The 10893-nt window shown below is 40.0% G+C and overlaps 1 protein-coding gene across 6 annotated transcripts in view; it reads left to right on the top strand.

The window, feature by feature from the left end:
* The first annotated feature begins 290 nt into the window (after positions 1 to 290).
* ephb2b (eph receptor B2b) overlaps positions 291 to 10893 on the top strand; it is a 116678-nt gene continuing 106075 nt past the window's right edge. For all 6 annotated transcript variants that reach the window (XM_020096742.2, XM_069532347.1, XM_020096740.2 and 3 more), the window contains exon 1: positions 291 to 430. In XM_020096742.2, the coding sequence (XP_019952301.1) occupies positions 379 to 430 (52 nt within the window). In that variant the 5' untranslated portion in view covers positions 291 to 378. The remainder of the gene's footprint in view (positions 431 to 10893) is intronic.

Below are 10893 nucleotides of genomic sequence, written 5' to 3'. Positions count from 1 at the left end.
ATTGACAGCGGGGAGAGTGGACGTGGCGGGGAAGGGGGTGACGGCTGCCTGTCTGCGCGCGGGCGCGTTGACAAATCGCGTATTTTACACCTTCTGCGGTAAACCTCGACAACAAACACGCGCGTTGTTGTCCTCCCTCCGCACACCGGCGGGGTTCATCCATCGCCACAGCGCGGGGCTGCGTGTCCCCGCTGCGCCGCGCTCCCCTCCGTCTGTGGTTTTTTTGGTTTCGCCCAAACTTGGTTGAGATTTGAGTTCTCTGCGCTCTCAGGCGTCGCTGCGCTGGAGGTGAAGGAGCCGGTCCGCTCGCTGCCTCCGCTGTCAATGGCTCTCTGGACCTATTTTATGTGACTGTCTGGGCCCTCAAAGTGACCGATAATGGATATTCTGTGGATATTATGGAGCATACCGGCCGTCATAGCAGTGGAAGGTAAGCTAACGCTGTCACCCCGGCGGTCAGAGTTAGAGACAAAGCGCGTGAATGGTGGTCAATTAAAAACGCTAACGGCTAAAAATGAATCAACTGTTTCGCTCATTTCGTTTATTTCACCGTTGCGTTCCCGCGTCTTCAAACCAGGCAGGTGATGGTCACGGTGATGGTGGGGCATGTTTGGGGGGGGGTAAAAAAAAAAACGTGCTCCCGCATCCACCCCGCAGGTGAACGGGTGCAGTTATCGGCGCTTAATTAATTTGCGGGGGGTTTTCCTGTGTCACGTTAGCTAGCTACAGCAGCTACACCGGGTCAGGAGGCGACAACATCCCAGTCAGGTGTGTGCAGGTGTGTCCTGGATGTCCAACACTGGAGGGTTAAACACGGAAAGGTTGCTACGTTTTTTTAATTTTTATTTTTTTATCAAACAAGTTTCCAGAACCGTAAATGTCAATAAACACTTCTCACGTCCTGTGGTTTAACTTTTAAGTGTACGCTTGTTATGTTGTGTTCAAGGACGTGAAGCTTCTCTAAGCAGGCAGCGTGGCTCAACACAATGAAACATGGTGGAATTAATCTCTATAATTTGCCAGGACACTCAAAGATAAATGTTGTGGTCTTACCATACTAGTTGCTAAGATGTCTGACACACTTTCACTGTGGTATTTGCCCTTCTATCTTCTAAAAATTATTATTTTCTTTAGTACACAACAAAAAATGAAACTAACGGCATGAAGAATCAAGGTCCAGGCACTCAAAATATAAAAGGCCTTTATTTCAATGGGCTTGAAGCTCTGAAATACACCAACGCGCATCGGCTTATGCCTTCATCAGGGTGTCCGTGTGCAGTATGTGATTTTGTGAAGCAGGATTCAAGTGTTTCCCTGTAACAGGAGGCTCTGGACACATCGAAGGATGGAAAGTGTCAGCCCAGTCATACTGGGTCATCATTCAGGTTATTTTGAGGATGTCAGAAAGCAAAACGTGTCCTCTTCCTCTGGTCAGTTTAACTAAACCTCATAATTACAGGCACAGATGAGAAACTACAGGAAAGACTCAACCGAGTGCAGCCACAGCATGAAACGACAACAACAACAAAAAGAAACACAGGCATAAATACTTAGTTGCAAGTTTTAAAGTTGAATCATTTTTTAGTCTACGTGTATACAAATGTCCCAAATTCTTGTGGAAAGAGGACCTGTCAACTTTCATGTGGGTCTGGAACAGACTTTGACAAATGTCATGTGTATTTATGCAGACTACCACCGACTCCTTCTGTTTAGGGTTTCAACGTAGTTACACAACCAAAGTCTACATTACAATATTAATGGAAGCCTTAACATTGCGTCATAGCTTTAAAATTTGGGTCAAAGCTTCATAATTTTATTTAAGAACTGATCACTAGATGCTGCCCAACAACAATAATTTGATGGAAAATGTTCATGAAGTCCAGTCTGGGCAGTTAACCAAAACCAAACCAATACAAGGAACACATTTCATGCAATTCATGAATTGTATTTTTTAAGTTGCACAAATGAGGATCCCTTTTTTTTTATATGTATATTTTTTAAATTCATACAATTTACAATGATAATTAAAAAATAAATTTGGTGTGTATTAACACTACCATCATCCCATAATGTCAAGTTCTGCATCTCAGTTTTGTAAATCAATTATTTAATATTAACATAGACTGGATTTACATTTGATGTTCATGAAAATGTGTCCTGCAAAAATATGCACTGCTGCCGTTTGTCACATATATATGTACTTAATTTTTAATAGGATTTGTTTTCTTTAATTACTCATGATATCTATTGATTATTTAGTCTGTACTTTTTATTCATGCTCACCAACAGCAAATCGCCACACAGTATTCTAGTTCCCCGTGTTGCCTCATTCTCTTTGAAGAGGAAACATGGCCATGGTTACAGTTTGTCTGCATGTACTGTGAAGCGTATCTGTAAGCTGAGAGCATACAGTCATTCGGCTCCTCAGTTATTTCATTGTATAATATACACCTATTGCTTGATGTATAAAAGTTGCGTTGATATTTAATGTTACTTAAGGAACACGGTAACACAGTATGAAACACGTTGCCATACATTTCGGGCTCGTACTGCTTCACTTTGTGATTCCGAAACCAGCTAGTCCCGTCGTCAACGCTGTTTAACCCCCCCCCTCCATTTTACCCAGTGAATCACTGAAGCCGACCATCCAATGAAGTTTCAGGGATGGCTTACGTATGAGAAATAAAGGGTTGAAAAAGAGGTCACTGCGGATCTAATCCAGAAAAAAAACACATCCCAGCATGCAACAGAAAAGGACCCTTCAGTGGATCGTTTTGACATGTTTAGTGCCAGGACACTACATTTCTCCTATTGTTATATTTGTTTAATGGAGAGCGACATCTTCGATTTCTTCTGTTTCTTACCCACGAACATTTTTCACTAAATAACACCGTTCTGCTGCATTTTTATTTTTCATGATCGCAGTAGAACTCTGTGTACTATGAGAAATATAGCATATAAATTGAGAAAAGTATTTGTGAAATCATAACTCCCAGATTCCTGCGAGTTCTGTAGAACAAACACATGAAAGGGCCACTTGTTCTACAAATAATCAATGAATCAAGCATGAACCATACTGGAACGGATTAGGGGATTAAAAGAGGGGCCAAATTTAAGAAAATCTTGGCTGTGCCCAAGTGACCATTTTGCAGATAGTATGTCAACAACCCAAACCACGTTAAGTCTGATGTACTGTCAATTAGCCCAATGCTAATGTTTGAGTTTTAGCTTGTGACCTTTTCCCTCAGCATCATATCTCATTTTAGTCTATGCCACTATATTCCCTCTGTCCAGTCAGAATTGCCATGTTAGATAAATATAAATGGAATCCATTCATTTATTAGAGACATTCAACTGTTTTTCAGAGGCATTTAATTTGCCCTGTGGAATGTGAAACAACTCTAAATTGTTGATTAGTGTTAATGTAAGCTGCCATAGATACCATGTCCTATTGGTTCGGTTAACAGGAAGAGACAGGCTCTTTTAGAAAATTAATGGAGGTAGAGCTGCCAAGGAAATTAGCCTAGCCATGTCAAACATATCTATGAAAACACACTGTGGATTTATCTCTTCATTAGCCCACCCATTAATTGTCGTCAGCCATACCAACAACAGCACTCATATAATTTGTTGAGTGGAAATTTTCAGATTCATCCCGGCTGTAAAACTGCAGTAGCCTCCATTGTTCTGAGGCGATGAATTTTACGAGATGAATCGTTTGGCTTTTCTGTGTTGTACCCCCCTCCTGTTCTGGTATTACAGTTTGTACTGTGCAAATACAGAAAACGCTTTCCGGAAGGATTGGTGTTGCTATGATGCAACAACAACAACCTCCTCCAGACTTGTATGCAAGTTTTTGTTGGGGTTAACAGGATGATAGATCACTTTGATACCACATTTTTTCTTGCTTTTGCTTTGAAGGGAACATAATGGGACAGAAACCACAGCAGAAGATGCTGAAGTGGGTTAGAATGAGATCACAGCATGGAGTCTTTAAAAAATTTCCCGCAGATTTGATTGCATTTCAATATGTGCTGCATTCCTTCAGTGCTCTGTTAAGCGCCAGAGCCCACTTATTTGAAAGTCGGCAAACACTGACAAATTTAATGTTTTTAAATTTTTCATAAAAAAATAAAAAATGATTTAATTTACAGAATTACATATATTACATTTGTGTTCTGCTTAACCCTTACTGTACCCCTTTCATGCACAGAACGCGGCAGCCTGATACGTACTGTACGATTGGTAATTCTAAGAAATTCTTGAAAAGTTTGGTAAAGATGCTTTCATATGCAAAATTGGAAACTGTTTTTAACCGGAATTGTTTTGTAAGGCACAGACATGTGAGTGTAACATGGAAGCATTGTGTTTTGTGGAAGTGTAACAAAAGATGGAACAGAGGCGGGCTCAGAAATAGGATTAGATAAAGGTAAAATGAGTGACCGTATACAATCCAGTGTTTTCTCAGTCCACCCAATGAGCAGATGCAGGGAGCTCGCCTGCACGCCAACCGCCACAGTAGGCTTTCACAAAGAATCTGTCTCTATTCAAGCCCTAATCCATGCTGCCGAGGGCCTGGGCATTGTCACTTTGCATGCAAAATTTCAATTAGTGCTGGTACCAGTTGTTTCACTTGAAGGGGAGTGTCACATTTCAGAGACTTCTGTGTCTACCTTTGGGTGAGATTGGGGCAGAAGTATCAATGCATTGCTTAAGAAAATGTAGCACTCTCTGCCAGGCATAGGGTTACTGACATTGGTACCAGGCTGCTTTTCTTCATTGTGGTTATTGTACAGTATGTACTAGCCCTAGACCTTAATCAAAAAGTTTATAATGTAAAAGTTAAACATGACAACAGTTATTATGGGATATTTCCTTTATTAAAACCTTGACACACTATTTTGAAATTGAAGGTTTTTTACCCATCTTGCTCTACAAGCAAAATAGTCGCATATGTTGCTGCTGGCTGCAGTTTGCTTGGCGAATTTAACTACGGACTTGGTTCAAGAAATTATGGGCTGTTTGACACTGTTTCCATACTTTCAGCTGTTTGACACTGCTGCGGTTCACTGACACGAGCCAGCTCTTCATACTCTCCTGCCTTTAACTGCTCCAACCCAAACATATTTGCCCTCTACACTTGATGCTAAAAAGGCATTTTAGCTTGTGGAACATATTTGATGAAAGAAATCAAGAAATTAAATTGAGGATTCAAAACAGTACTCAAGTACATTAATATGGCGTCAGGATATCACTTCTGTTGACCTGGAAAGGCTTGTGTAACAGTAGAAAATCAATAAATGGGCCATGTTGTAACCTGACAGCGTTACACAGTGAAACTGAATAAGGTGTGAGTTATGACATATTTGACTAAAATGGAAATCTTGTGTGGAATCGTATTAGTGGTTCTTTAAATTTGTGGATGGCAACCAGAGTGTGACTGATTTTTGGCCCAAATGCCGATAACAATTTTGGTAAATTTTTTTGAAATTGATTCTGTTCTCGCTCTTTAAACGTTGCTGCGGGTTGTTGGTCCATTTGAGGTGAAGATGATAGGTTTTGCTAAAGGTTTTATTGTTCCTGTCACATTCCCACGGACTACAAATATACATTTATTTTTATTGCTTTATGTTCCGTAAAAAACGTTTAGATGTTGGTCAAGACATAATATATGTCTGATAAGCTAATATTGGCCAATAAAATCATTCAGCGTTATATTGGTCATGCTCTACTGGCATTGCTTGGTAGCTTGACACAACACACTGATGTCCCAGTGTCCGCTTGAAAAATGTACACATCTACTCAGCACATGACTTTGGTTCTGGTTGTTGCTGTAGCATTACTACAGATCTACGAGCTCGTATAATGAATCACGTTTGAGTGAAATTTGCTTGAGTTCACTACCATGAGCATACCACAGACTTAAGAGAGGAAACGTCTTGGGATCAGCTTACTTGAGTTCCGAATTTAACTACCACACTGGGTAACACATTATACATACATTGTAAATTAAAAACATAATATAACCTAATGAATTACTTCAGAGGCCAAACCCTGAATCCAACTAAATCACAATGCACAACCTTCACAGACTGAACATTGTGAGATATCTTTGGTGTAGAATTGTTTGACACTTTTTTGTATTTTTATTTTCCCTAAAAATTAAGGTGTTTATCATTTGTTTGCCTCTTTCAGCTGTAATCAGACCTTTTTGATGTTTGGTCAGATATGGCTGTTACTTGATACTTTTAGAAAATGAAAATATTTTTATGTCGACAGGTGTTTCAAGTCTTTCGATATGCAGCGCAATGCTGACAGTGTATGACCGTAACCAGCAACTGAATAGAGTTGGTTTCTTTCAAAAATAAATATGGCGTGCATTGCTCTCCCTAGGTGCTTTTTAGGCTTTAAAAAATTGGCACAAGAAAAAATTTAAATCACTGTGTTCAGCCAGTGCAATTCCTGATGTATTCCATGTATCACCCTTGTCAGATGCATGGTTTTGATTTAAAGCATGCTCGGTCTTAAATTACCACTGATTATTTTGCTGTGAAGCTTTTTGCTATAATGCAGTATGTGCTGTATAATGTGCCGTATTATGATTAGATTTTGTGTTGTGACTGCAAGTTATTAGCTTTTGGAAATATGTGATAGATCAATGCAAAGGACCAGGGGAGGAGAGGAATCACACTGTACATAGATCCCAAAAGGGTGTACTTGTGTATAATTTATTTGTTTCAGTCACCAGTTAATCAAACAGAAGCCTATACCTCATCAATTCATTACATCAGGTACTACAAATTATGACGACAAATTGCCATGTACTCTAGAAATGTTGCTAATTTTGTTCACATCTGTTAATTTCTTAAAGAAATAATTAATTTGACGGCAGCAGTTTCTACTTGCATGGACACAGGAATTATTGTGGATTGGGTTCACAACAATTAGGAAATCACAAGTGCATACGTGTTTGAGTTGGCGAGGGACCTCTGAAAGGATTTCTTAATCTACAGTGTCATCGTATCTTAAACACATGAAGATAAAAAGCTGTACCAACCCATTTTCACCGGATATTAGGGTTGTTAATGCCAATTATACACAAATTGAATTTTGAATACTTTGTCTGGACTTTCCCTACATTTTGAGGTACATATTAGCAATGAAAATTCATTTTGTAATAATGTATATGCATTATTTAGTGAGAGTCAGGTGTTTTATCGGTCTGCAATTTTGTTTTTCTTGCATGCATCCATGTGATATTTTCTTTCTACTGAAAGAGATCAGATGGGATAAATGCATAGTTACGGAATAAACTTGCTTTACCTCCATGTAACCTCTGGTATTGTACACATGAATCTAGATCAAGGATGTTCTTATATCCTGCTATCTTAATTAGCACGTTAATTGGCAATGTGCAGTCTCTTGTTAAGTCGTATTTATTAGGAGAGATCCTGATTCATCCTAACCCTTTGGGAATAGAAATCATTATGGGGCAGTGAAATGTATTTCCAGACATTATTCATAACAGGCAACCCATAAGCACTCACAATCAAAATGGCCCCACAACATCTAGGTCTCATTTGCTGTGTGAATTCTTTATGCTGCCTACTTAATTTGTCCGAAGTCTCAGCCATTATGTGGAATCAATGTTTTTTATGTCTTTGTCACTGTTTATTCCCACTCTTTCATCAAGGCAGGAAAACTGTTGTTCATTATTCTCAAAATGATAATTGAGTTTGCTTGAACAGTGGAGATGGACTGATCAATGTGACCCCCACCCCCTCGCTCCTGTCACATCCTTCATGTGAATGTTGAGTCATTCACATTAACAATATGGCGCATATAATATTCAACGCAGCAAAGTCAGCTACTGAGCTAGGACGCAGTGAGAATGGGAGACAGAGGGAGGAGGAGGGAGAGTGTACCCTGAGAGAGGTCAGACCTCGTTTCAGAGAGCCCCAACCACACACACCCCAGGTACTGTGACACTGCCTTTATGAGTGTGCCCGGAGAACACAAACCCACCGGATTATTGTCTGGCTCTCAATGTCCCCGGGAGCAGAGCCCATCGGCCGAGACAAAGCAGGGCTGATTGCGTCGTCATCTGCATCACAAAGGGAAGCCTTTTCTACCTGAACCGCTGCCTTTGCGCCACGCTGCACATCACATCTATCAGCGACTCTGGACCCACGTGACACATGCCTTTTGTTTTTTTTTGTCCATCTCTGTCTCCCCCTCTCCTATTCTATCTCTCTGGCCAACACCGTCTGTCCACCATGGCTCATCAACAGCACAACCCCCTCCCCCTCCCTGGAAACTACCTTCTTAGTCTGCACCAGCACTGGCTGTTTTATGTTTTTGCCGGTAGATATGTGCTCAGTGCTGTGTGCATCATCTCCTTTCGCTACAAAGAGCCACTAACACATTCGCTGTCTTTCCTCTTTCCCCCCTCTGGCTCTGGCGGGCTCGCTGTATCTCAGCTCAGCCGACATGCAGACGCATCAGACAAAAAACTGCGTCTCCCGCTGTCAGACCCTAACAGGTCTATCGGTCTCTCTCGCACAGATAGGACACCCCAGCTGAGGTGCTGCCAGCAAGCAGACCCGTTTTATCTGATTAGTGTACTGCGCAGGCAGCTTCTGCTCTTGTATAACTGATGACTGTTATCTTATGTTGGTGACCCAGCCAGTTCCAGCAGCCATAACAGAGATGGATCAAGCTCCCGTCTTCGGATTATCATCTTATGCTGATGTACAGACGAGTTTATGATAAGCCTTACGTTGGCTTTTATGTTTTGCAGAGCTTTATCATCATCAAACACAACTTCCCATATTACTTTCATATTTTATGACCTGAACGTGCGCTTCTTTAGCCGTGAAATAAAATTTTCCTTTTTCGGGGGAATCAAAATGTTGGGACTATGATAAATGAAGCTGAACTATACACAGTTTTTTTAAATCTTCCATGTACAAAGCTTTACGAAAAGACTCAATAGATTAAACTTGATATGAAAACCAGAGGGAGGGATGGAAATTACTTTTTGTTTCTGTTGGCAAGTGATTGCATTAGCTTAGACAATTAGGAATCATCACAAAGCAATTAAGTGATTTGGCCTTTGACTGTGATTTTAGAAAGCTGGAGCTTGTGTTGTCACAGTTGAAGTTAGAAATCGCATTCGATCAGATGTAAAAGCTTATTAACCTTACAGTGGAAGAACATGATATATATGCACAGCAGAAAACAAACATTGCTGCATGGTTCATTCTGAAGAAGCCATAATAAATCTAATGGAAACTCGGAAGAGTGCATACCCCCCCCAAGGCCTAATAGTCATTCTCACAATGTTAAAGAAAGTCAAAAAAAATATTACTGGATCATCCCCGATCCATATCAGCACCGAAATTGAATTATTTTTCCCCCCTCACCCATATATATGTATGTGTGTGTGTGTATATATATATATATATATATATATATATATATATATATATGCCAGTAGCATATGCTTGTCTTAAAGATTTAGCCATGCAAGTCTAAGTACACACGGCCGGTACAGTGAAACTGCGAATGGCTCATTAAATCAGCCTACACACACATATATATATATTGTGGTAAGCCATCCAGTACTTTTTGTGAAATTCTGCTGACTAACAGACAAACAAACGTTAACGAACAAATGCAGATGAAAACATAACGTCCTTGGCAGTGGAAAAAATGTATGATGGAGGGTTCAAAGGTGTGGAATCCCAAAGGGGAGGGTCATTGCAAGAGCAGGGTTTAATGCATTTCTTAGTGCTTAATCACCTGTAGTCAATTATTGAGGAGTGTTAGGCCACGATAGCTAATTGTCAACATTAAGCGTGTAATTTCATTTCAGCTGCTGGGGAGGGATCTGATAAAGACATTACAATTATATCTTAGTGGACTTCTTCATGCAAACTTAACAGTGTATTGAAAAAGGGACATGCAGTCACACAAAGCCATTTTCTTTGACAGACAATTGATATACGTGGTTGGCATCGACAAGTGTGCTCAATATTTGTATTTTTATGATGGTTAAAATGCTAATGTTAAATCAAGGATACTGTGGATTCAAATGTGAGACCAATTCATGAATAAAAGCATATTTTATGAGGAAAATTTATGAGAACTGGAAAACATTACGACTTTTTAAGGGGTAATATGCACTCAGTTGCCAATTTATTGGGTACACACTGCAAAAACTAATCCAGTCTAATGCAGCAGTCCTTCAATAAATCCTTCCCTCGTGAAGGTTGTAATGTTCAGTTTTTGTTGAAAGTACATTTTTGAGGTGTTGATTCAACTAAATTAACTGATCATCAGTTTGTGTGAAACTACGTTCCATTATGCAAAGCTAGCCTGGTCTCATTTATAGGAATGGGGTGAACAAAATAATACGACCACCTATCAGAATGCAATAGTGTTGTTTGAGCACAGTGTTATCAGTGATGTGATTTGCCTGAGATATGAAAGTAAAACCAAAGTTAAAGCTTTAGTTTTTTTAAGTCAATGTCAATCAAACTGTTTTACGTAGATAGTGTCTATCTACACACACGCACTCCGACCAATGCAACTGGGGACTGATTTGTTTATTGTGTGTGGTTGCTCTGTTGACAGATGGACACAGCATGTTAGTTTCTTAGCCCTCTTGTTTTTTCATGGTTTTCATGTAAATAAAACTTTAGGCGAGAGAGAGAGCGAGAGAGAGAGAGAGAGCGAGAGAGAGAGACCATAAACAGCTGTTTCTATGCGCCTCCCCCGATCCCAGATAGACACACAAATAATATGGCGGAGATTGCCCATCACTAATAAGGAGCACAGTTTGATTTGAAATCTGTTTAAAGAATTACCACATTTCTGAGAACTGGGTTC

The sequence above is a fragment of the Paralichthys olivaceus genome, chromosome 2 (assembly GCF_024713975.1).
Source record: "Paralichthys olivaceus isolate ysfri-2021 chromosome 2, ASM2471397v2, whole genome shotgun sequence".
NCBI classification, from domain to species: Eukaryota; Metazoa; Chordata; class Actinopteri; order Pleuronectiformes; family Paralichthyidae; genus Paralichthys; species Paralichthys olivaceus.
This window is presented reverse-complemented; position numbering and strand designations above follow the sequence as displayed.